Source organism: Canis lupus, chromosome 6 (genome assembly GCF_003254725.2).
Source record: "Canis lupus dingo isolate Sandy chromosome 6, ASM325472v2, whole genome shotgun sequence".
NCBI classification, from domain to species: Eukaryota; Metazoa; Chordata; class Mammalia; order Carnivora; family Canidae; genus Canis; species Canis lupus.
This window is the reverse complement of record NC_064248.1, coordinates 54,188,788-54,215,284: the sequence shown is the minus strand read 5'-3', so window position 1 is coordinate 54,215,284 and position 26,497 is coordinate 54,188,788. Positions and strand designations below refer to the sequence as shown.

Here is a 26,497-nt window from a genome sequence, read left to right as displayed (position 1 = left end):
ATGTAAATGCATCTGCCCTCTTCTCCCTCCTCCAAAGGGCCCTTTTGGTATCATGGCTCTTTTTCTCTTAATTTCATTGTACCATATTTTCTGACAAGCATTTTTTATAATAGGACACACTTATGCACACACACACACACACACGTATGTATATGAACTTACTTGTAACTAACAAAAATCATTTCTAAAATATTCCAGCCAACCAATTTATATTTTCAACAAACTCTTGTTTTGACAGGTGTTGGTGGTGTGTTTCACTGTTTTTGGAGGACTGATGGCATTTAACTACAACCGTGCCCTCCAGGTGTGGGCAATCCCTCTGCTGCTGGTGGCATTTTTTGCCTACTTGGTAGCCCATTGTTTTTTATCTGTGTTTGAAACTGTGCTGGATGCACTCCTCTTGTGTTTTGCTGTTGATATGGAAACAAATGATGGATCATCAGAAAAGCCCTACTTTATGGACCAGGAGTTTTTGGTAAGCAAACATTCCACTTCCCGTTGCCATCTCAACCCTCAAAATCTCCAAAGTGTAGAAGATTCACACATAAAGGAGGCTCATGGCCTCATTTTCTCTTCTGGAGGGCTCTGTGGGCTTCTACCACAGGCCTAAATGTCTGGAGATTCAGGTTCTGTTTCCGGAGGCTGAACCCACTTCCCTCATTGAACCCTTCACCTTGGAGAAAAGTGAAGCTGAACAATTAATACAGACTGCATGACCTTGGGCAGGTGTTCTGGACACAGCAGTCCAAGACCCTTTGGTGCCATAGGCTTGGTCTGGCCTTTTGGGTGGTCTGGAGGCTTAACAGTTGATCTCTCTCTGAAGCTTTCTTGCCTCCTCAAGCATCACGTCAGACCCTCTGGGCTTCAGGGGGCACGTGTGGCCTCTGTGCCAGTATCCACAGATCTGCAGTTCTCAGGCCTCTTACTAACCGAGGCCCACCGATGCAGGGCAAGCCACACCCTGTCAAGTCCATACTGCTTCTATCGGAAATAGCAGGCAGCTGTTGCCAACACAGTCGTTGCTTATTTGCCTTATCAGGTGTAGACAGGGATATTCTAACAACTGAATGAAGTCTCCATGTTGTCTAAGTCAAGTGACGTTTATACTAAATTTTCCTTCATACTGTTGCCATAAGTTAGGTGTTAAAAGCTTTTTAAGATTTCATTTTTAAGTAATCTCTATACCCACCGTGGGGCTCAAACCCACAACCCCAAGATCAAGAGTCGCATGCTCTGCCGACTGAGCCAGCCAGGGGCCCCGAAGCCCTCTGGTTTTGAAACAGCATTCAGAGCACTCCTCGGTTCAGCCAGGCACTGAAGTTCAATATGCACTTCTACGATTTTAAAATTAAACATATTCTCAACCTCTTCCACATAAAACATAGAAATACAATAGCACTTTATTTGTATGTACCCTAAGGAAATTATTTCTGATGGGGATAGGAAGCTAACCGAGGCTTCTTTCCCCGACTTGCACTTTTCTGATTAAAAATCCACTTGGAAATCTATCCCCTAAAATATTTTAATTCAACAGGGAAAACTTTAAGGATTGAATTCTCCTAAATGATATGGTCAAGTAAGTGGTTGCCAAAAAGTGTGCCAAAAGGTCTCACTCATTCTTTTGTTTTTCAGAGTTTTGTCAAAAGGATCGACAAATTAAATGCAGCAAGGGCACAGGGAGAGGAGAGCTCATTAAGGAACGAAGAGGGAACAGAACTCCAGGCTGTTGTGTGATCAGTGCCCATTAGTTATTTGTCCCTGGAAAGGGGTCTTCTTCTCAGAGCCATTCACAGAATAAATGGTAAGGTTGATGGACCCTATTCTTCTTTTTTGTCCTTATTGTTTGACCATCATTAGGCCAGAACCATAATAGTAGATGCTGTTCCTAATTCAGTGGTTCCTTATTAATATTTATGCACTTAGGATATGAATATAAAATACTGCTACCCTGTCCTCACCAATGGTCCTCAGAATGATTTTAAGATTATTCCAAGTTGGATTTGGGTTGAGTTTGAGGCATTTGAGACTCAATGGAATAAGCAAGGGTCACATGATGCTCAAAAAATAGTTTGAATTTCGGCTGTCATTTACTGTGTACCGTGGGCAGATCCCTTCAGTTTGCTAAGCCTCAGTCTCAAACACAGGCTGTGACGTCGTATGGATTAAGTAAACCAACGAGGGAATGTCTCAGAACAGTACCTGGGGAGGGGAGACCTTTTAAAACTCTGCCTTCACCTATCTGGACGTCAGCCAGAAAATAATCAGCCTGTGGCTCATATGAACGTTCAAAAAAAATATTTATTTATAAAAAATACAATGGGATAAGTTTATGCTGAGAAACGCAGCAATAAATACAGTTGAAGAGAACAGAGCAACTCTACATTGATACATTGGCACAAACAGGAAGCAAACGCACCACCCAGACCCGACTCTCTGCAGGCCGACTTTGTACACGCTCCTTTAGAAACCCCACTTGGGAAAGCTCTGGTCAGTTCAGGTAAGAGAATGAGTACACATATAATCACAAATGCACACGGATCAGGACTTTATTTAAAGATTAGCAAACAATACTGTGGAGACATCGGTATGTAAATCTCTTAAACCGCTGCGTCTTAAATTTAGTCGGCAAAGACCACATTTAGCTAAAAGCATGAGTTTAGTCCTCCACGTAGAAACCAGATACGGGACTGCAAAAAAAAAAAAAAAAAGAAAGAAAAGAAAAAAGAAAAAGAAAAAGAAAAAGAAAAAAGAAAGAAAGAAAGAAAGAAAAAGAAAAAGCTTCCTATTGTCTGAAAATCCCAGTTTATTAAGTAGATCGTAAAAATGCATAGGTCTTTGATGAGAGAACTGGCTGCACGAAGGTACTCCCCTTTCACAGTGTTCCTTTTAACTTCATATGCGAGTTATTGCTTCTGCTGTGGGACTGGACTGTTACGGCACTAAAGGCAGCTATTGGGGGAAGAGGCAGGGAAAGGAAGAGGGAATGTATGTAAGGCAGTATTTCCTTCAGGTACAATAAGCATAATAGTGTTTTAGGAAGACAAGATAAAAATCACTCAAGGCTAGCTTGGTTCTCACTGAATAAAAACAACGGGCTAAATACTGAGCTCCTGGTGGGACCTAGTAATCGATGCCTTGGTCGCCGTATTGGTAATCCCGGGGGTAGTCGTCTGGGTACTCGCCGGGGTACTCCTCTGGGTACTCCGCCTGATAATCGCTATCACTGATCTCAGACCCGTTCGTTCCTGTTCCTTGACTTCCGTTGTGAATGACGGGTTCTGTGGGAGCGGCGCAGTACTTGGGGTCGTATACTTGCCGCCCCAGCCCGTACACGCTCATTCCTTTCTGGGAGGCCACTTTGTTGGTTCCCATCTGTAGAGAAATTGTCGAGTTGTCCACTGGCTGCAGTGTGAGCTTCTGATCGTAGATGTCTCTTCTGGTACCTGGTGCTAACATCCCCGCCTGGGATTAAAACACAGGACAGAAGTTGAGGCCGCAGCTAAAGCCTGTTCTTGCGAACATCCCATCAACTAGGGCAGTCGCAGTGAGTGGGAACATGCAGAGGGGGACGTTATTTCTGGGGCAAAGCGAGCTTACCCAACAGTCCTGATGCTGAATCCTTCCTAAGAAGCCCTATTTGCCGGCTCTCAGGCCAGATCAGCCCTTCCCTTCAAGTCCTTGCTCTGCTGTCAAACTGCCTCAAAACGAGCTAACGGACTTTAAATTTCTCATCTGCAAGTGTGGAAAAATCCCACCCACTTCGGATTTAGGAGAGGATTAGATAGAAAGAACGTAAAGACAGCATAATGTGGGGCAGCCTGGGAAGGTACCGTGAGTCCCTACTATGACCACATACATTCTCCAGTCCCCCCCATTCCAGAAGCTCATCACACGGCCACCAGAAATGACACTGAGCAGCCCTTAAGGACCTGAATCTCAAAAAGCCAGCTGTGAGTACGGTACCTCATACCGCGTTTCTGCATTTCTGCTAAGCAGACACTTCCAGATTTAACTGGTTAAAAAAAAAAAAGCAGACTCAAATGGCAGCTATGAGAGACAATGCCACATGTGGCGGGACACGTTCCAGAAAGGGCAAACAATAAATCTCGTCTTGAGGTCATCAGGGAAGAGCTTCTTCAAACCTTATCCCCACTCTTGTTGGATGGGAGACCTGCCTGCGCTCCAGTGGTGGAGGGAACCTCCTTGGGAGGTGCTGCTGATCTATTTTTAACAAGGAAATACTTCCATCTTGCAGGGTGTTAGAATACTGGCCTTCTCACCACGCTGCAGTTCGACCTACATATGTTCACACATTTAATAGGAATGCTAGCTAAGTACTTCTTATATTTTTTTATTCTTTTTTTTTTTTTTTTTAAATTTATGATAGTCACACAGAGAGAGAGAGAGAGAGAGAGAGAGAGAGAGAGAGGCAGAGACAGGCAGAGGGAGAAGCAGGCTCCATGCACCGGGAGCCCGACGTGGGATTTGATCCCGGGTCTCCAGGATCGCGCGCTGGGTCAAAGGCAGGCGCCAAACCGCTGCGCCACCCAGGGATCCCTAGCTAAGTACTTCTTAGAGCACCAGATAGTTTTACCTCCCAAGTTAATTAAGGGATCCTATAAAAATTAAAAGTCCAAGGCATAGCAATTTACTTGGATTTGGATCAAGAAATAAACTTGCTATAATAAACTTATCTTTTTTCTTCTGGTTAGGTGGAAAGGTGGCTCTTCTACTTCTAACTGACAGAAAAAGCCGTGAATCACACCATACTTGTATTACTATATAGAAAGAGTCCTCTGATTCTTTTTTTTTTTTGCTTTCTCAGCAAAACCTACTTTCCTGAAGGAATGTACTCTAAATACACCATAGGACCAAAAAAAAAAAAAAAAAAAAAATTCAAAAACCACCCTTTGAACTTAGTTAATAAAGAATGAAATAAATGCTAATTTAAATAACCCTTCTGTACTCTTTGCTACAAGCACAAAAAGGCATTGCTTACCTGGCTGGCTCCTTTGTTGGTGCCCATCTGCAGACTAATTGTGGTCTGGTCAAAAGGCTTGTCAGTTTGCATTTTGGGATCATAAAGATGCCTCCTGGTCCCATAGGCTGTCATACCCGCCTGGCTGGCACATTTGTTGGTTCCCATCTATTAAGATAAAAATAAAATTAGCACTGATTATCAGAAGTCAACAACAACATGTATGACCAGCCAAACTCTCTGTTCTACTAAAAAAAAAAGATGGAGGGGCACAATTGACAAGTCCCTTTTTGTGCTGAGGCTAGCTAGATACAAAATCTCCATGCTTTCCCAAATTTCAGGGTGCTCACTTTAAAAAGAAAAATTTAAACAAGTTTTTAAGAGGGCAGAATTATGAATGATTATTTTCCTCTGCTCCTCTTCTCCCTACTGTTGATAGCACAGATAACCAAATTAAGAGGTACCTGCTTCAGCCATATAAAGGGACAGGAGCACTCTCTGGCTAGGCACTAGGCTTTTCTACTACAGATGTTTGTATAGAGTGTGACTGCAAATGCCAGGTGTCTTCTCTGGCAGCTCAGCAAGGATTTCTTTAAAGTTTCACCAAAATCACCAACATCTTCATGGGAAAAGAGCCACATAAAAAGAATGAGGAATGTGAAGCTCAGAGGAACAATAATTCTCTTCTCCACTGAGTATATGGCTTTAAGACCAACCAGTATACCCATTCTACTGGTTGGGGACCCATTTCTGTTGATCTTTTTTCTTAAAAAGGAAGGGAAGAGGACAAATCACTGCAGTCCTACCACCCAGATTTATCTTATGTATCTGTGTATGTATTAATACACATGCATACAGATAAACACACAAAAATATGCAGGTGCATCTTTAAAATTGTGAGGACACTGACCATAGTGTTTTAGAACGTGATTTGTTTTCCTTAATCTTTGAATGCTTGTCTATCATTTTTACCTTGCTCTAGAGTTACTTTTTGTTAAGTTATAAGTTAACCAACTGATTACTGTTTTGAATTTCAGGTTTCCAGTTTCTTACCAGATACAATTTTGTACTGTACAAAAACAAATCCACCTCATATACATTCAGTCAACAGAGGGGCACTGCATCAAGCAGGTATCAGATGTAGTAAAGCCGTTAGCATACTGGACATTTAGCAGTGGTGGTTTTGTGACACTCTCCAGGGGAACAATGTGAAGGGGGGTAAAAAAACAAAAAAACACTTAGTTCAGGTTGTTTTGTTTTTGTTTTTGTTCTTAATAGCGCTTGGCTACTGTATCATGCAGATAAATGGCTTTAGCATTAAGGCTTTGTAAAACTGCCTCATTTGGTCAATAACGTTTAGTAATTTACAAAGTACATTTTCTTAAAGACAATATAACTGTGGGGGGAAATCTTTTTCTAGAGCAACAACTGTCATGTCCGATGGCATGCCTGAGGTTTCTTTTAAAGCCATCATCAGTGTCCCCTAGGCTTTAAGCGGACATAAATTATATGAACTACATATCCATCCCCCAAACCTACATTATGATTCATCTTATCCATTTCGTACTTATAAGAGACACACTTCACGTTGTGAGAATTAATGATCCTGAAGAAGTGACTGATCAAGTAATAACACATTACTTACCTGCAAACCAATTACACTTTGGCCAGCTTTTAATTTTCCTTCATCAAAACGTCTTGTTTGTTTTTCAGCATACTTCACTCCAATGTCAATGGTTGTGTGGAATCCTTTTGTTTTAGCCTAGACAGAAATTTACACTTACTAAAAAGAGACACGAAAATGTGGAGGTTCCGCCAAGAGTTTTTTTTTTTACAGAAGGAACAACAAAGAAATGACATTGTCCACAGATGAAGGCCTCATTAGGTAATACTCAAACCAGGGATGAAAAACTTCTTTAAGGCCATTCAGTAATACAGGTAGCTCTGAAATGTAAGTATTCTAATTAAGCTCTCTTAGGAGGCAGTTGATGTCAGCAGCCTTTCCACAAAACTAATAATTATGGAGGAGACAGAGGCCCCTCCCTGCCTCGTCTGAACTCCCACGGGAGAGAAGAGTCGCGCTTCATCACTAACACAGGGGTCCTTCTAAAAATCCGCCATTAAAGACATATACATACCAGGCCTGCCAGAGCCACCAGCGTAGTCTGAACCTGGGTCATGTTTCCATTCTCAAAAAGATCATTGGCTTCAAATATGTCATGTGGCTTCATGCCATAAGCCTGAATAGCTTTAATAAAGTTGCCAATATTCTCCAGCTATAAAGGAAAAGAGCCATGTAACTTGGGGCGCTCAATACTGACGTTCACGTTATCTAAGAATTCTAAGTCTTCGTGACTAGTAGTAAGGTGCCAGGCAGAAAGCTGCTTGGCAAGGCTTCTTGGCCAATAACACACTAAGCACAGCTCCCTCTGGAAAAGGAAAGAGTAGAGAGTATTTCATAATGGGTCACATAATGGTCTTTTTAATATTTTTATGCAGTCATTTTTTTTTTCAGTTCTTCGAAGCCAAGATCGCCCTCAGAGATTTTTAAGAATTCTGTGATTCTGTCAGAGTTAGTTAGCCAGGGCTCAAATTTTGTCAAACGGTATGTAATTACTCATATTAATAAGTTACGTTTTGACGTCAATTTAAACATAAATTTGTGGTTACTAAATGCTTTTTTCCTTATTATCTCAAAACACATACTCAAAATATCTAAGCTTGCTTCATCAGACCCATTCATGAACTAAGACTGCTTAATACAGTGTTACTCTATAGTCAACCATTAGTGGTTATGTTAAGCCCCTTGCTTTTCCCCCTCATTTATCCTTACGGTCTGGGTTGTATTTCTATTTCTCCACACCTAAGTGGTGCTGAATCCTCCCTCAAAGTAGACAGACTAAGCTCAGCATCTAACAATCACAGAACTACACAAAATACAGCCACGTATACAAATTTCTGCTAAAATGTCTACTGTAAAACGAAACAAGTCTTTGCTGCATACAGAATAACTGAAGGCTGCTGGTTTGGCTGTTACCTGAGGCCAGTTTAACGAGGACTCATTAACCTTCTTCACTGAGCCCGGCTGTAGCTTGTTTATGAGCCTGAAAAGAAAAGTGTAGGTGACATTTATTGTTCACACAAGAACAAGGACTGGAGTGTAAAGCTGGTTCCTTTCACATCAGTGAAGGAAGCATCGAAAACATGTGTGAAACTTCAAGGTCTGACACCCTGGATTGGGAAGGAGGATGACACAGAAGTCCCTGGAAAGGACCAGAAGAACAGAAATGGCCACAACTTACTCGCAGAGTATGATGCCATCTTTTAAGCCCAGCTGAAAGTTGGTGCCAATGCTCATGCCCGTCACTTCTTCTATCCAGTTTCGAAGATCTTCTTCTGCTTGATGATCATACTTGGAAGCAATCTGAAAGACAAGTTAACCAGCTTTGGAAGGATTTTCACTAAAGCATCAAAAACTGTTGACTTCAACTGGCTCTTTTATTATCCATTAAGACCACAACTGTGACAGGCAGTAAATTACACTCATTGGAGTTCGCTGGCAAATCTAACCAATGATTACAGCTTCAGTGACTAATAAAAAAAATCTTTGGTGAAGGCAAATATTAACACAGAATTTGAATAGTACGTGGAAAGAAGCTGGGATAGAGAAGGAGACACGATGGATCAAGAGAAGACAGATTTCCACTCATAACACACAGGAAGCACAAGAGTTAATAGCATATTACAAAATGGCACCAGCTAGATTAAATTTTAAAGATTAAGTCATTAATTACCACCCGCAAAAAAGGGGGCAGTAGGATTCTGACACATGCAACTATTTTACATAGTATCTTCATTGGCCAAGACCTTTCAGGCCAATAGTTTTGTTGCCTGCAAAATTCTGCTGTTTGTATCCCTCTGTTCAGCCAAATGCACACTGTGTGTGAGCATGTGCATGCACTCCTCGGCACTAATTATTGTACTTCCGGTATGATATTGAAGCTCTGTTTGTCGTCTATACCCTATGGGCTCCTCCCAGAAGTCACTTCTAGACTGTTAGGATCTAGCACTGTACCTGACATACATTTAATAAAACGGAAAGAAAATTTAACTCTTTGCTTACAGAATTCTACAATAACGACAACTATGCAACACAGATGCTCTTCTATTATATGTGCTAAACCCTACTACACACAGGTTTTCAAAGATTTCTTCATACTTAGACCAGAAACCTCAATTAAGAAAAAATAAAATCTACACAAAATATTATAAACCACAATGCCCAACTTCCCAAGATTTTCCTTGTCCTGGGAATATTAAAGAGGCTGGTCTACTAATTAAGAAGAACACAGCTGGAAAGAAGAGAAGATTAGGAGTCATTTTCCTTCTCATTACACAGGTGAAAATGCCAACAACACACAGATAATGCCCAGGGAGATGGAGATCATGATGAGCTTGTAAGTGACTATTGCAGCATCCATGGAAATGGAAATGAACGGAGGAACATTTGCTTCCATAAAACATGATTAAGTTTCACTACTAAAATATAGTCTGATGGCATTTTTGTTATGGAGAGGGCCTTCAAGTTCTAGTTCCACAGAGGAGCCCTCTCCCGGCCCCTCGCCACCAAGAGGCACGGGTGGGGTTTCTGCTTTACCTTAGAGGGTCATTTAGAGAGACAGCAGCCCTTGACCTGCATTTTCCCCCCAAGTTAGAGAAATGGCACTAGGCCTCTGACCAAATTATGGGTAACTTATTTAAGCTGTAGATTTACTTAGCCAGAGTTACAAACAGAAATTCAATGAGTTTACATTTTCATAAGTAAGATAACCAACACTGTGCAATGTATCATCGATCAAATTCTGGCCTGGAGGTTAGTTTATAAAAGACAGGTCAGGTACAATGTAAAGCTAGTACACAACAAGCGTTAGTTGTGTACCCTCTAGTAACTTCCATCACCTAAAAACACACACACATTTATTCTGATTTCCTGCCAGTCGTGGTTACATAGGATCTGGATGTGGGAAGAGGAAACAAGGAGGTTAGTGATGCTGGGAAGGTGTTGCCAAAGGGACAGACACCTCACCACTGGTAAGCAGGAAGGTGCCACCACTCCTATTATACCTCAGATACGCATTCTTAGATAATGAGTATTCCCCCCCACCCTCATGTCCCACTCCAGCATATCAGCCATCTCTATCTATATAATGGCACCTTTAGAAAATGGAATAAATAATTTGGCAGAAAAAAATCTTAAAACAACTATATTTTCATCCTGGACTCTTGTTTTAAGTGACTAGAACAAAACCTATCAATGCGGGTGGCTAGGAGGGGTTGTGGTATGGATGGAACAGGAAAGGCAAAGAAAAAAAACAAGTACTCCTTAAGCATTAGCTGTGGAAAGCAATCTGGAGTTAATTTTTTTTCAGATGCAAAGCACTCTCAATTAGGAGTTGCATTTCACAAATCTAAAGACAAACGGTGTGCTGTGCTAAGGTAGGAGAGGTTCTATCTTGGCTGAGAGTTGGCTCTACACCTTGCTATGGGGCATAGTTCATTCATCTTACTTCTGACCCAGTTCTTGTCCATACAACAAGAAGGCTGAATTCAATGAGTATACTAGGTGTCTTCCCATTCTATGTTGTCTGAACCATCTGTCAATTGGCAAAAATTATAAAGAAATTCATTCTTTTTATTTTTTCAAATGTAGAAAATGGAAGTTATAAGAGTTTGGGGTATTTTTTGAGGGGATGAGACCAAATGAGACCAATCAGTATTCAACAACAACAAAAAAACCCATAAAAGCATATTTTTCATTTACTCAAATGTGTCTGACAGATTCAATGTTATGCCCCAAACCACAAAGTGATTACAGATCTAACGTTAAATATCCTAGTAGAAGAGCCAGAGAGAAATTTATCTTCTCTGTTGACTGCTCTCATCAAGGGAGTGATGAGAGAAAAATCAAGGACTGCAATCGGCTGGACCTGGGTTCAAATGCTAACTCTACCACCAACTAGTTGCAAGATGGGGCTCTGGACAGTGGACTCTCTAGTCTTAATGTAATAGCACATGCACAGGAAAAATTCATAAGCACATACATGCCAAGCTCAAGATCCCAAGTGATAAACTAAAAATGCAAAGTCAGTATGCATCCACATTCTGTAACTTTGGTTCTGGCTTAGAGTTTTCCTTTATGTGAAGGAGCAACAAGGATTTTTCTACCTAAAGACTGCTAATATATTTTTTAAAGATTTTATTTATTTATTCATGAGAGACACACACACACACACAGAGGAACAGACACAGGTAGAGGGAGAAGCAGGCTCCATGCAGGGAGCCCAACGTGGGACTCGATCCAGGGTCTCCAGGATCACACCCTGGGCTGAAGGTGGCGCTGAACCGCTAAGCCACCCGGGATGCCTGCTAATATTTTTTTTAAATAAGTGAGCTTTCTGTAGACAGGCCAGCTAAACAATTCAAATTTCAGGAGTATGTACTCGTTTGAAAAAAAAAAAAAAGTTTAAAATGAAAAAAAAGAAATCCTATGAAATCACCTAGGGAAAAAAAAAAATCTGTTTCAAATCATCTTTTAGCTCCTGGCCTGCAGCACTGTTCCATAAGACACAGAAATTGGAAGTGCTTCCTTTAAAAGTGTATCAGAACAAAACCCAAGCAAATGTGGTTATATTCTTTAACTACAGAGGTTATTTTTTAATTATTTGATATATACAACTTTTAAAATTGAGGGCCCAAGAGCAATTAAAAAGCTTTGGCCGATAAAATTCATTCACCATTTCTATCTAAAAAGCTTTAATTTCTGAACATCAGGCAGAAAAAAGACACTTTCTTCCTTGAAACAAGAAAATTAGCTTAGAAAATTACTTCGTTAATACATCGTGGGAATTCCACTCTGATTTGTTTAAAAGATCACTCTTCCGTGTTATCTATAAACATCATTTTCTTTACTCTTCTTCAAGATTGATTTTTATCTGATCTTCCCAAACCACCTTCTCAGAGTTTCTGCCTGGGTCTTTAGAGCACACAGGGGGCCCCGTTCTTGGTGGCCAGGCCTCCTTTCCCGAATACCCCTTTCCCAGAGCCAGGCCTCCTGACCGTTCTCATGGGGAGGCACACTTCCAGGTAACTTTCGTACCCCACTGGGAACACCCACTGCAGGCTCCTCACTAATATTCACCAACATCCCCCTTGCCAAATACAATCAAAAGATGAAGAAAATGAAGACAGGAATAGGCCTCTGGGGCATCTGGGCTGGATGACCGGCCCCCTGCCTGTCCTGCTCCCACCCCGCTGACATCTGCAGGTGCCCCCCCTTCCTCCTGTGCCTGCCCTCAGGACCAGTGTGGCTTCAACCTGCTGCCCCCCCTTTGCTCCTCAGAAATAAGAGCACCAGTGTGGAGTCGTCCTCTGGATCCAGGGCAGCTGAACCTTTCTAGCTCCAGGACTGTTCTTTTGGATTTCTAAAATAACAGTTGTTTAAAAAAAATCATAAACGATAAGTAATAAATAATACAGAAGTATGTAAAGCCTGCATTTTCAACGGGGTATAATACTGCCCTCCAAAAGGGTGAAAATGGGTTGAAAACTACCATAGACATTACAATAATCTATGCCCCTCCCCAACAAACTCTATCCCTTTGTACTAAATTGGGTGGGAGACAGGAGGCAATTAGGAAAAACATCTACAAACTTTCTTTGGGAAAGCAATGATGGAAGCAAGGCTGAGAAACAATGAGGCAGTGAAAACGCACAGCTCTCTCCTCACCTCCTCACCACCACCACCCCCAACCCTACTCCTTTCCAAGAGGTAAAGCACCTGTCTGTCTGCTACTTCTTCCACATGCACACATATATTAGGGTGCATCCAGTACAAAACTGCACTAGAATCAGACCCCCTTCACAAGCACAAGCGCAGAGGGCCTCCGCTGTGTAACAATAAAGGGATCAGATGAAAGCCCGCTGGTTGCCCACAGCCATCCCCCTTCCAGGTACTGGAATCTGAGAAGTTTCCCCACCAGAATTCCTAAAAGGGGATACAGAGCAGGGAGGGACACCGAGCTTCAAAAACACCTCAATAAGTGATCCCAGAGTACAATTCCTGCACTGTTTTATGGTGCTTCTTGGCATTTGTGGGGAGCATTCAGCCAAAGTGCAATTTTATAAAAAGGTGGGGGTGTATCCAGCACGAGGGACAGTGAATGAATATATATACATACATAATACATATACCTATGTATACACACACACACACATATGTATATATAACATACAAGAAGTGTCTGAGGGCCCTGTTTATGCCCAGGAATGTTCTAGAATCTACAAAGAATGAAGATGGATCTATTCCATATACTCCTCATGATGTATTCTTACACAGTGCTTGATAAAACCTGGAAGCAGACAATTCCAGATCACTAGGCTCCCTGTTGCATGCATGTCACCAAGATAATCCAGCATTACCCTAAACCCTCTAAGCACAATCATATTCAATGCAGTTCCCCTCTTTTTCAAGTGTTTCTGTGTTATAGATTTTGTCTACTTATCTGAGAAAGAGCACAGGAGGGGAGAGGGACAGAGGGAAAGAGATAAACAGACTCCCCCCTCAGCAGGGAGCCTGTTGCCGAGGCCCAATCCCATGACCTGAGATCATGACCTGAGCTGAAGTCAGATGCTTAACTGATTGAGCCACCAGGCAAGACCCCCCCACACACACACTTTAAAAAATATTCTAGTTATTTATTTTAGAAAGAGAGCACAGGGGCAGAGGAGAGGGAGAGTCTTAAGCAGACTCCATGCTCAATCCCACCACCCTGTGATCACGACCTGAGCTGAAATCAAGAGTTGGAGGCCTAACCAACTGAGCCATCCTGCTGCCCCATGGATTCTTCCCTCAATGTCTTTCTTCATTACTCCTTCCTTTCTATCTTTCAAGCGGTTACTGCATACCAGTTAGCTTCAAAGGCAAAGTCTCTGCCCTGAAAAGCTTACATGCTAGTAGAAAGCGATAAACACCTATTAAAGATTTTGAGAGAGAACGAGTGAGCACATGCAAGCACACACGTGCATAAGCAGAGGGAGGGAGAGGAACAAGCAGACTCCACACTGTGAGTGGAGCCCCATGCGGGACTTGATCCCACAACTCTGTGATCATGCCCAACCAAGCCATCCAAGCGCCCCAACAAATACCTATTACATAAGGTTAAGAACATTTGCAAAATAGTAATAGAATATTGAAAATAAAGGATTCAGGGGAGCCTAGTTGGCTTAGTCGGTGGAGCATGTGACTCTTGATTTCAGGGTTGTGGGTTAGAGCCCCACACTGGATATAGAGAGGACTTAAAAATAAAACCTTAAAATAAAATACAGAACAGAACCCACTGGGACTACCACTGTCCTAATAGAAGGATCAAATAGATTTTCATCTGAAAAACTATGATGCCTCTTCCCTTCTTCATTACCTGCCATTCTTGAAAGCTCACACAAGCATGAAAATGCATTGGCTTTAACATTTTCTTATCTACCTTAACCCCCCACATACCTTTGCAAATTTTTAAAGTATGCATTCACATTGTAGATACAACAAACTAAAGATCACCGGCCTGGTAATCAAACTTTAAAAACTGCCCAAAACTGTGTTCCCAATTCTAGTGTGACCTAAGTAAGCAACTTAATCCTGGTGACCCCATTTCCCACTGTCGTCTTCCTTCCGGGACCACTGTGAGCATGAAGCCTGTTCCACGGGTATAGACGGGCGCGTCTCAATGCCTGACACATCCGAGTTAATGCTCTCCTTTTATATTGGCTTGAGTACAGAGGCACAAAGCTTTCTATTAACCAATCCCCACTGCAACCTGTTCACTTTGTTGTCTACAGTTCAAAAGGTTCCACTGGGACTTATCTGGGATACTGCCCATCACCACTCATCTCAAAGCTCATTCCTGTCTTTGCATCCCAAATTCTCATTCTTTTTCAGATTATTGATGAAAAGGATGAAGTGCCTGCTTTTTAAAAAGCAGAAATCCTTTCTGATGGGGGACTCTGGGAGGTGGGAATTCTACTGAAAATCCCTTTACATTTGGGCTAAGAAGGTCAAGACAGATTGCATGCCTTCCTCAAGGTCACTATAGAATCCGAGCCCCATTCTAAGAACTGTGCTAAAGATCTGAGAAATGATCATATATTCCAGAGCGATGGAAAACTCTATTTGCCTCAAGTAAACAGGAAGGACACCTAAAAGCTTTTTCTCTTTCCCATCATTTTTGTTTACAACTGAAACTCTGGGAACTCAAAGTCAACATCCTTGCTGGTGAGCTTCTTACAGATACCAGAAAAAGTTTCAACTTTGTGCTCCATGTTGCTCTGCTGGGCTTTATTCAAATGAACCTTTGTGAGCTGAATGCCATCCAGCATCACGTGGATCTTCTTGCGTACGATTTTGCTTGGGAAAACCAAGACCTCCAGGACCGTGTCATGCACAGCTGTCAAAGTGTGGATCCTGGGACGCTTGTGTTCATTCTTTGTATGGCTTTTCTCAAGTTGGCTAAGGCAGAGTTCTCTGAGCAATAAAGACAACAAGCTTCCCACTGAACTTTTTCTCCAATTCACAGGCTAGCTGGATTTGGATTTTCTAGAAAGATTTTAGTTCCGGAATAGGAACAAAGGTGATAAGAACCTTCCAACCACTGCCAACTTCAATTTCCTTGGCTGCTGTTGCATTCAGCTCCCTCAGGTGGGCCCTGGGGTCCCAGTTCCTCTCCAGCTCATGGAGAGCCTGGTAGATGCCGGACTTGAACTTACCTAACCTCTTGCCATGGGGCTTCATGATCTTCGGGCTCAAACTGAACATGGTCTTCTCCTGGGTGAGAGCCTATGGGCGTTTTAAAGTTGGGTCCTTCTCTCGGAGGGACAGCTGGACCTTCAGACCAATGTATCAGCATATGGCACCAGCTCAGTTTTTTTTCTCTCCAAATATGTATACTCAAATAAATGCAAAGACATTATGACTCAATGGACCAATACTATGACACTGACAAAGTTTTAAAATAATGTAAGAGGAGTTGGGCCACTGCCTAAACAGCTTATAATAAATGTTAAGAAATTGCAGAAAAAATAGAAAGTCAATTTTGTCTTATCTACCTAGAAATGGACCTTCAGACTATATAGTTTAGAATATACATAGTTCAAGGTTGAACTTTGAACCCAAAAAACAAATAATCCCATAAAAAATGGACCAAAGACATGAACAGACATTTCTCCAAAGAAGATATCCAAAGTCCAACAGACACATCAAAAGATGCTCAACATCAGTCATCATGAGAGAAACACTAATTGAAGCTAAAATGAGACACCACCCTCACACCTATTAGAAGGGCAAAAATAAAAAACACAAGAAACAGGAAGTGCTGGTGAGGATGTGGAGAAAGGAAACCTCTTGTATTGTTGGTGGGAATGCAAACTGGTGCAGCCACTGAGGAAAACCGTATGGAAGTTCCTCAAAAGTTAAAAATAGAAGTATGCAGGGACACTGGCTCAGCGGTTGAGCACCTACCTTCGGCTCAGGGTGTGATCCCAAGGTCTGGGGATCGAATCCCACATCGGGCTCCCTGTGAGAAGCCTGCTTCTCCCTCTGCCTGTGTCTCTGCCTCTCTCTGTATCTCTCATGAATAAATAAATAAAATCTTAAGAAAAAAAAAACAAAAACAGAACTACCCTATGATCCAGTAATCCTACTACTAGGTATTTACCCAGAGAATATAAAAACATTAATTCAAAGAGATACATGCACCCGCATATTTATAGCAGCCTTATTTACCATAGACAAGTTATGGAAGCAGCCCAAGTGTACATCGATAGATGAAGAATAAAATCTTGCATTTGCAATGATACAGATGGAGCTAGAGAATATTGTGCTAAGTGAAATAAGCCAGTCAGAGAAAGACAAATACTATATAACTTCACCATATGAAAAAAAAAGCAAAAAATGAGCAAAGGAGTAAAAATAAATAAATAAAAGCGAGCAGCGACACAATCCAAAAAACAGACTCTTAACTATAGAGAACTGATAGTTACCGAGGGCAGGCGGGGGAGGGATGCTGAATCATTATATTGCACATCTGAAACTAATATGACACTGTATACTATCCTGGAATTAAAATTATAAAAAACGATAAAAAGATAACATCTAAAAAACCCAAAAAGTTGGACTTTGAAATTTTAAATCTCAACAGGTTAGGAGCAAGCCTAGAGGCTGGATTCCCAAAAGAATCTAGACTCCGAAAGAATGATGAACAAAGATGCACATATTAAACAGCTCAGTGTGTGAGAAACCTCGACAAACAAAAGTAACAGGAACCTAGATGTGGGCCCACTGCTTCCTGACTCCCACCCAGAAGGCGAGGACCTCTCTACTACGGGCTCAAGAGCCTGCTGTCATGCTAGAGTGGACTCCTGGAAAGAGGGCCTATGGTGACCACCTCCCTCGGCACCCCTCAACCCTCCCGCCCCCTGCCCAGGTACTTGCACCCATGGCAAGCCACATCCAACGTGCCTACGTCCTCTCCTTGGGGGCAGGCCAGGCTTTAGTTCTCTCGTACCCCAGAGTGCATGCCGGGTGCATCTGGCCCATAAGTGGGTACACAATAAATGATTTTTCATCCACGGACAGTAGCAGCCAACCAGAGAAATGTCACAGATTTAAAGATCTTGTTTCGGAAAGGCATCTGCATTTGAATGCTGCTGGGTTTTATAGGCGCCACATCTCCTCCATCTACCAATCTAGTAATCTTAGATGGATCACTGGGGACATATTTGTTTTACTTTCTCATAAAAGTCCCTATGTCCATGGTGCTCCTTATGTCCAGTTTAGTAACTCTAGAAGTAGGGCCGGGGCAGAAGCAACAACCACGCCCTCTGCTGATCTCGGTCAAGGCAGGAGGAGCTCCCAGTAATATGTACCTTGAGGCTTAGATTTACAACTGTTCCCTTATGGGGTTTTTAAATATATTTATATTTTAAAGATTTATTTATTTGAGAGAGAGAGAGAGAGCACAAGCGGGGGAGGGAAAATCTCAAGCACGCTCTGAACTGAGCACAGGGCCCAACATGGGGCTCGATCTCAAGACCCTGAGATCAGGATCTGAGAGCTGAAACAGAGTCGGACACACTACCAACTGCACCACCCAGGCACCCCTGTTCTCCTCTGTTTTGATGACAAATTAACAACTGACAACCTGGAAACTGTTGGGCATACTTATTAAACTTACAGAAAATTAAATCGGGAGCAGCTCAAAGAAACCATAGCTTAATAAATTATTCCAGCTATATATAAAATCTGGTATTAGTACCAGATTAGTTAGTTCTAGAACTAACTAGTCACACATACTCAATAAGCTAAACAACTCTGTCCGAAAAAGCTACTGCAGTCTTGGTCTGCACAGGTATACACAATTCTTTATAAAATGCTACTGCTTGTCTCGTGTGCTTGGTAACTACAGCTCTATGGGGTAGCCAGGGAGAGGATTATTTAATGAAACAGGTGTGAGAGGAGTGTTTGAACTAGAAAACCTTATGCAATCATCACCCTTACTTTATAAAGAGGGAAAACCAACTTGCCAGAGCAAGGCCTAGAATCCTTTGACATGAAGATGCCTCCTCTACCTCATTACAGCGATCAAAACAGAATGAGTCAGTGCTTTGTAGTCAAACAAAGGAGTTAGGTAATAATCCCACTGGACCCTAGTAGGTTAAACCATATCCGCGGCATTACTGTGATCAATTCTGTGTGCCGCACTCTAAGGGGACGCTGACAATCTGACGTCAGTTTCTAGAAGAGGCAAATGGAATGGAGAAAAGATCAGAAAAGTCATACACAGCCTCTAAAGGAAGACTGGTTAGCCAGGGGTGGCTATCTATAACCTGGAAGGGACTTGGGGGGCACGAGAAGAAACAGGCTAGCACCATCTACCTAGATGAAAGGCATAGAGGGGCGGCCTGGCCGGCTCAGTCAGTAGAGCTTGCAGCTATTGATCTCAGGGTTACGAGTTCAAGCCCCACATTTGGGTGTGGAGATTACTTAAAAATCTTTAAAAAAAAAAATTAAGTCATATAGAAGAGGAAGTCCATCTATTCTGAATGGCACACTGCGGGCAGACCCAAAGCAAGTATGTAGAAATTCTAGGGAGACATACTAGAAGCATGTGGGAGTGGAGACAGCACATGGGAGCCAGCGAAGCACAGGTGGGAGAAGACCCATGAGCAAGCCTGCTGGAGAACATTCTCTTGCTAGCCGGAGGAGGCCGGCTGGGTGTTGAATTTGAGGTTGCTGCAGAAATCCTGCTGAACGGCACCATCACTGAGGCCCCACGGACAAAATAGATGGAAACAGAGATGCTCTTCAGAGTTCTCCAGCTGTTCTTCTGCGGCTCATCAGACTTGCAAGCCTCTGGTATCTCACTGCCGTCTACATCTTCAGGCACTTGTGTCCTGGGCAGGTGCCTCCGATACAACCTTCAGGCACGTGGACTGTGCTGTAAAGTTGTCCTCTGTTTCTATAATCCCAAGGGACATCATGGCAATGAACTTTCTGTAGCGGAACATCTGCTCACTCCTCATCAGTTATATAGCAAGGGGGCCTCCTTAGGATGGGTCTTGTGACCCGAGGAGGCAGGAGATCCATCTCCAAGGCCCCAAGTGTACCCTAACTGTATTTACAAAGGAACTCCCCTCTACTGAGGCAGGAAAAGCTCTCTGACCCAGAGATCAGAGATCGCTGGCCACATTCATCCAAGTGCTCCCAGTTGCCCACCCCAAAGGTGAGTCGAGACACAGGCCACCCCCTTACTCTGAGCTACTGGATGGGCCATGGGTGGAAAGGAGGCCAAGGAGAAGCAGGGCCCCAGCCTTTCACACGGCCTGCAGTACATCAGGAGCTCCTTTTGGGGGCCCAGCTCTAGATCTCAGATCATGAATGCCTCTTCTAACTATAATCCAGGTTACACAACCAGCAGAGAACAGAGCTCACATACCTCTCGCTGGAAACACAGGCTAGACGCCGGCGAGTGAGATTCCACAGCAGTCTTACAGATACATCGCCGTGCACCAGGGCCTTGTCCTCCCCAGTGAAAATTAGATATGAAATTTCCATTCAAAAGCAGGATGGAATTTCACATTTCCTCTTTTTATTTTTATTTATTTTTAAAATATTTATTCATTCGTGAGAGACACACACAGAGAGACGCAGAGACACAGGCAGAGGGAGAAGCAGGCTCCATGCAGGGAGCCCGACGCGGGACTTGATCCCAGGACCCCGGGATCACACCCTGAGCCGAAGGCAGATGCTCAACTGCGGAGCCACCCAGATGTCCCTACATTTCCTCTTTTTAAAAATTTTATAATTTACAATGAGATCACATATGAAGGTAGAAGGACACTCAACTTGTTGAGACCCTAACTATCTAGAAAGGGTTTTGGTCTACTTTAGTGGGGAGCGTGAAGACAAAGTGAGTCCAAAGTAAGGTTCAAGCACCTCATGTCACCGAGTCCTACACAACTGCCACCAGGCACAGGACAGTTACACACTAGGGTCCAAGCTTCCTAAACACTGAAACAAAAAAGGAAATAGTCACAAGGTTGACAGAGTTCCTAAAAAAAAAAAAAAAAAAAAAAAAAAGGCAAAACTTGAACGTGGTTTCCTTCTGCAGTCCTGACCCTCGCGGCCGGGCGGGGGGTGGGGGGGGTGGGGGTGGGGGCCATGACAAGGTCACACAGCCCCCGCCACCTGCGGCCAACAGAGGAAGGCCCAGCCGAGCTGGGTGTGAGGCAGCCTGAGGGCAGGGAGAAAGAAATCCCTTCCCGCCAGGCCTGCGCCCCCCAGAGCCGGCCCTGTGGCCCGCAGGCTCGCAGACGACGGCCGGGCACAGGCCGCACACGGGCCCAGCTGGGCGTCCTGGGCAGCCGAGGCCATATATATATATATACATATATATATATGTAAACATTTAAATAGTCTCTGTACCCGACGTGGAGCTCGAACTCATGACCCCAAGATCAAGGGTTGTACGCTCTTCCGACTGAGCCAGCCAGGTGCCCCCAACAGGCACATCTTTGACTAAAACTGCCAGCTTCAAACACTGTCCTGTTTCTCTTTCATTTCATGACCAACCTCTCCATTTAGTGCTTCTTCCTAATGCCTCTGGAAATTTGCTCTACCGGAGACGATCTCTCAAAAGGTCACCAGCGACTGCTCAGGAGCCAAATCCAGTGGCGTGTTTCTGCAGCACTCCAGAAAGCCCCTCCACCCCTCTTCCTGTGGCTTCATTCTTGGTAAAGGACATCATCCCCGAGCTTCCCTCTCTGGCCTGCCTTCTCCTCTTCCCTTTGAGAGCTGCCAATTCTCCCTGAGTTCTGGCTTCTAATTAAAACACTGAAGAGCATGGGCTCAGCAAGCTGAATGCTCGAGTTGGAGTCCCAGCTGCACTGTGCCTCAGTTTCCTCACCTGTAAACCAGGAATCATTAACAGCACTTCCACCAGAGAGTTGCTGGAAAGAATCAATGACTTAGTTCATGTAAACCATGAAGAAATCAATAAATGTCAACCCTTATCCTTCTATCTGTGCTTTGCTGGTCATTCTCGTCTGGGTATCAAAAAGATTTCCTCCGTTAAATTCAATATATTATACAGAACAATTACTTGATATTATTAGATAGCCATTTTGCTAAAAAATCATTAAGATGCTGCCTAGGCTTTCTATTTTAAAAACTACTTATTATCTGGGGCACCTGGGTGGCTCAGCTGGTTAAGCATCTGCCTTCAGCTCAGGTCATGATCCTGGGGTGCTGGGATCGAGCCCCACACTGGGCTCCCTGCTCAGTGGGGAGACTGCTTCTCCCTCTCCTCGTCCCCTCATGCTCTCTTCTCAAATGGATAAATTTAATCTTAAAAAAAAAAAAAAAAAACCCTCCTCCTTGTCAAATAATCTGTAAAAGAGATGCCCCTACTTCACTCTGTTGCCAACTGTCACCTGAGTGGTGGGGTGGTAGAGAGAGTAGGAGTTACAAATGTCAGTGACTCGTGACTTGATAATAATGAACTAAAGCAAGTGACCTGGATTTTGACAAGGCCGCTCTGATATAGTTTTGTTGTTTTCTTTTTAGCATCAAGAGGGAAGCCACCTTCCCTTTCATAACTTTGGTGGGAAGTATAAATGGATTTTTTTAGGGGGCCATTTGGTACTACCTAGAACACTTGTAAATGTTAAGCTCAAAAGTTGTGCACTTTTCTACGTGAGTGAACAACAAGGATCCATACCACAGACTCTAATTCAGGTCTAAAATGGTCGAATGATATTTGAAGTCGCCCAAGTGGTTGGGTAGGGGTCAGGGATACAGGATACTGGCACTCCTCTACTATCCTGCGGCCCGGGAGCTGCGGTGCTGCTAGGGGACGATTAGCCAGCAGCCTTAGACTGTGGCTTCAAATAAAGTCCTTTCAATTCGTGGAGAAAAGTGCATCCTAAAGCCACTTCTACCACCATCACCGTATCAGACTGATGCACCATGAATATGCTGCAGAGTTCGAGAAAACATTGATTCAAAGCAGCCCATGGGGAATCTGCAGTCCCAAAGGGCGTTGCCGGTATGGTTCAAAAGTTCATAGGATAGTTGGCAGGGATGTCTCAGACGAAAAACACTTTAACTCCTCCACTGGCCCCTATAAAAAGAGCCTCCTACGACACGCGTGTTTTAGAAGGTGCGGTAAGACGGAACGCTGGAAGGGGTGTCAACAGTGGAGCAGTCACTGAAAAGAGGAAAAAAAGAAAAATATTAAAAAAAAAAAATCAAGCCCAGAGAGGAAGAAAATTCAAAATGAAAGCCTGGCTGGCAAAGCTCACGCCTGTGCGTGTGTGTGGCCGAGATCAGGTGGGGCTGAGGGATTCAGACAACATACAGGTCCCTCAAGAAGGGGAAGGAAAAAGTAGAGACAAATGCCCTCCAGTCCTCAGAGCAGAGAATGGGCCCATTCAGGGGCGGGGGGCGGCCGTCTGTGAACCCTAGAGAAAGGCCCCGGAGCTCCAGCTTCGCCGCTGAGGGCCAAGGACGCTGACCAGCTCACAATGCGACGGTTAACCTAAGTGCAGTTTCTATCCTCGACTGGAGCTATGATTGCTCTGGCTATTTTTGCATTCCAAGTCGAATCACATGTTTGAATTAGGAGAGACGGACTACACATGGTATTGATTATTTTCTCTCCTATTTCCTCCCATGTGAAACAAAAGGAGGGACAGAAAACTGTTCTAAGGGAGCACATGAGCTCGCTCGCTCTCTCCCTCCCTCTCTCCCCCTCCCCGTGTGCAGAGCCTCGTGCACTACTAATAAGCAGGCTGAGGGGCTTGGGACAATGAGGACAGGCCTGGGTCCAAACATTCGGGCAGGGGACAGAAACAACCATGAAATCCCAGGCTGCTCTGTCGAGCCGCCCCACAACTAGGATCCCCTGGAGACTTGTGAGGGAGGACCAGAAAATGGCCAGGGATGCTTAGGTTACGTCCCGCCCAGAAGAGTCCCTGCAAGCCCCAGGGCCTCCTCTTTTTTCTGCACTCCTGCCTCCACGTCCCTGGCCTGCCCGCTGCGGACTGGGGTGGCGCTCACCCCGAGGCTTCCCATCGGAAGGAAGAGGGTGAAGAAGTTCCCTCCCTGCCTCACGGAGGAAAACTAGGCCTACGCCATCTGAGCTCCTGCTCTCACTTCACAGGTCTAGGTGGAGCCTGCACAGGACCATTCAAAACTGAAGTCCTCCAGCTCGGCCAAGATCTACTCCCAGAGGCAGGTGGGCCCGCTGCCTCAGTCGGGAGCTGTGGCCCTCAGCCTCAGCGCTGGGAGTTCCAGCCCCACGCTGGGTGTACAGATGACTTAAAAAAAATAAAATCTTGGGCGGCCCAGGTTCAGTGGTTTAGCGCCGCCTTCAGCCCAGGGCCTGATCCTGGACACCTGGGATCGAGTCCCACGTCGGGCTCCCTGCATGGAGCCTGCTTCTCCCTCTGCCTGTGTCTCATTAATAAATAAAAATCTTAAAAAAATAAAATAAAATAAAATCTTAAAAAAAAAAAAGAAAGAAAAGAAACACGAAGAGGTAGATATGTTTGTCAGTCCCCTGTGGAGAAACAGGAGGCTGATCTGAAACCAAGCAATGAAAGAGCTTTCTGATCTCCACAAAAATCAATCTCTAAGGAAGAAAAAGCCAAATAGTAACATGGGCAGAAAGCGAAGCCCCTAGCTCCACACAGAAGTCCCTGGCTCTGAGGGCAATGTGGACAGAATGAGATCAGGGTTAGAGGCCCCGGGATTTCACCGAGGAGGCGCAGGCCACCAGGGGCAGGAGTCTTGAATAAGGACTCCAGGGGCAGGTCCTATTCCTGACACAGCAGCGAAATCCAGAGAGACCGCTTGGCATCTTGGTCCCCTATCTGCCAGAAGTCTCATTCAGATACAGATTCCCCAATGAGTGTCCAAGTCCTGGAGATAATCTCAATATCTAGAAGGTAAGAGAAACTCCAAACACAGGACTGAGCCTAACCGGCGGAGAACCAGCCAGGGAACCAGCCAGCAAAGTGAAAAAAATGGCTAACATTTACATAATGGGCACTTTGGGTTCTAGGCATGATTCTACACACTTGACGTGGATTGTCTACCTTACTTATTTTTCCCAACAGCCCTATAAAGGTAGGTATTTCCACATCCTTATTTTACAGATGAGACACAGGTACTTGCCCAAAGTCACTGAGTAAGAGGCAGAACCAAGATTCCAACCCAGACAGTCCCCACAGTCCACGTTCGTAGCCACTAGGTTCTACTTTCTCTACTTTAAGGAGACGATTAATAGGTATCTAAGTCCACAAGGATTCCCATGGTCATCTGTTTTCATAAAATTTGCAAGGTATTCTTGTATTTTGTAGAATGATTGACATCTCCTCTTCCTTCCCAAACTGCCTATGCGTCAGGACCCCCAAACAACCAGGATCTACTCTGGGCTCAAGGAATCCTCAACAAAAACATGAGCACAGGTACATACGAGTATCAGCTAAGAGCTCTCTGTGGCTAGGAATTTAGAGTTAAGAAGAACCAATGCATGTGGAATATATGCAGTAGGAGTCTGATGCCTAGAATAAAGTGAAACTTGCCAAAAAAACTCTAATGACAGGGGCCCCCTCCCATCTCCTAGTCATACTGAGAAGGTGAGCAAAGCATCTTCTCATTCTCCTGCGTATAACGGTAACTGGCTGAAAAACCAAAACCATCCAATGGTGCTTCATTTTTTTAAATGTCACAGATAATAAGCATCATGGTTCACAATACACTTTTAAGTGAAAACACTCACTAACCCCCACAATCCCAACCTGGAAGGGAAATGGTACGGGGAGAAAGGATGCGCCTCTGGTGAATGACCGTAGCAGCACAGTCTTCCTCATCAAGCTTATTTTTTTAAGCAAGCTCTACACCCAAGGGGGCTCCAGCGCACGACCCCGAGAGTCACATGCTCTACCGACTAAGCCAGCCAGGAGCACCATCAGGCTTATCCTTGAAATCTAAAAGAGTGGACAGAGGCAGACAAACAGTACAATTTCCACAAAGGAAAGAGTGTAAAAAAGCTGAGGGTTAGGGCACCTGGGTGGCGCAGTCAGTGGGCATCTGACTTTGGTTTCGGCTCAGGTCATGATCTCAGAGTTGTGAGACCCAGCCATGGGATGGCTCTGCACTCAGCAGGGAGTCTACTTGAAATTCCGCCCCCCTCTCTGTCCCTCTGCCAAATGCTCTCTCTCTATCCCAAAAATAAATAAGTAAATCTTCAAAAAAAAAAAAAAAAAAAAGCTGTAGGTCACCGGATAGTGAGCTTGATAATGATCTTCACTAAAATTCCAGAGTAAAGAAGTCCCAGCATTTTAAAGAGGAAAGCATAGTACCCCTTTATCAAGGTAACACATGTATTTTAACTGTTTTGGTCAAGACAGAGGGGGGGAAAAAAGTCAGGTAAAGCACAAGGGCACGTCTGACCCAGGTCTGCTCAATTACCACTCCGTAGGTAGTCTTTGGGAGATTCAGGCATCCCACAGAGTCTTACAGAGGGGACTTCTATTGTTCCTCCCTAATTTGGGAGTCTAAGAAAGAGCTTTAGCAACAACAAAGGAATTATCTAGGTAATAATTTCTCCAACGTAATACTGGAGCTGAAGAGCTGAAGAAAAACAAGCTGTAAAAATCAACACATCCTTCCAAAATATCACACTGCACTACAGAATTCTTTTACAAAAAATACTCCAAGGGAGTTAATTTCCAATTTTTAAAGATAATAAAATCTACTCCTGATGGATAAATTCATTAAATCCAGAAATACTGCACACTATGTGCCAAATTATATTCTAAAATATAGATATTGATATAGCTCATCAATGAGTAAGACCAGAACTCTTGTGGCTGGTGGAAAGAGACAATAGACAGAAGTTCTGAACT

General features: G+C 43.7%; 3 protein-coding genes across 12 annotated transcripts in view; 1 reads left to right on the top strand and 2 right to left on the bottom strand.

Annotated features, from left to right (window-relative positions):
• The window catches only part of SLC44A3 (solute carrier family 44 member 3), a 111,901-nt gene extending 90,607 nt beyond the window's left edge, over nt 1–21,294 (top strand). For 6 of the 8 annotated variants that reach the window (XM_049111652.1, XM_025417567.3, XM_049111648.1 and 3 more), the window contains 3 exons: nt 239–475; nt 1,633–1,801; nt 21,168–21,294. In XM_049111652.1, the coding sequence (XP_048967609.1) occupies nt 239–475; nt 1,633–1,734 (339 nt within the window). In that variant the 3' untranslated portion in view covers nt 1,735–1,801; nt 21,168–21,294. Of the gene's footprint in view, nt 1–238; nt 476–1,632; nt 1,802–21,167 lie in introns of those variants that run through there. The other 2 variants (XM_025417573.3, XM_025417572.3) reach the window with 1 other exon arrangement.
• Nucleotides 2,281–26,497, bottom strand: part of CNN3 (calponin 3) — a 28,095-nt gene continuing 3,878 nt past the window's right edge. For 2 of the 3 annotated variants that reach the window (XM_025417576.3, XM_025417577.3), the window contains exons 2-7: nt 8,281–8,402; nt 8,016–8,082; nt 7,117–7,254; nt 6,624–6,740; nt 5,000–5,146; nt 2,281–3,462 (exon numbers count right to left, since the gene is read on the bottom strand). In XM_025417576.3, coding sequence (XP_025273361.1) covers nt 3,121–3,462; nt 5,000–5,146; nt 6,624–6,740; nt 7,117–7,254; nt 8,016–8,082; nt 8,281–8,402 — 933 coding nt within the window. In that variant the 3' untranslated portion in view covers nt 2,281–3,120. Of the gene's footprint in view, nt 3,463–4,999; nt 5,147–6,623; nt 6,741–7,116; nt 7,255–8,015; nt 8,083–8,280; nt 8,403–15,793; nt 15,935–26,497 lie in introns of those variants that run through there. The other variant, XM_025417578.3, reaches the window with a different exon arrangement.
• LOC112640826 (40S ribosomal protein S7) lies at nt 8,409–15,842 on the bottom strand. Its single transcript, XM_025417579.3, is given in 2 exon segments — nt 8,409–15,529; nt 15,531–15,842. Coding segments are annotated over 2 exon segments (582 nt in total). The 3' UTR covers nt 8,409–15,259.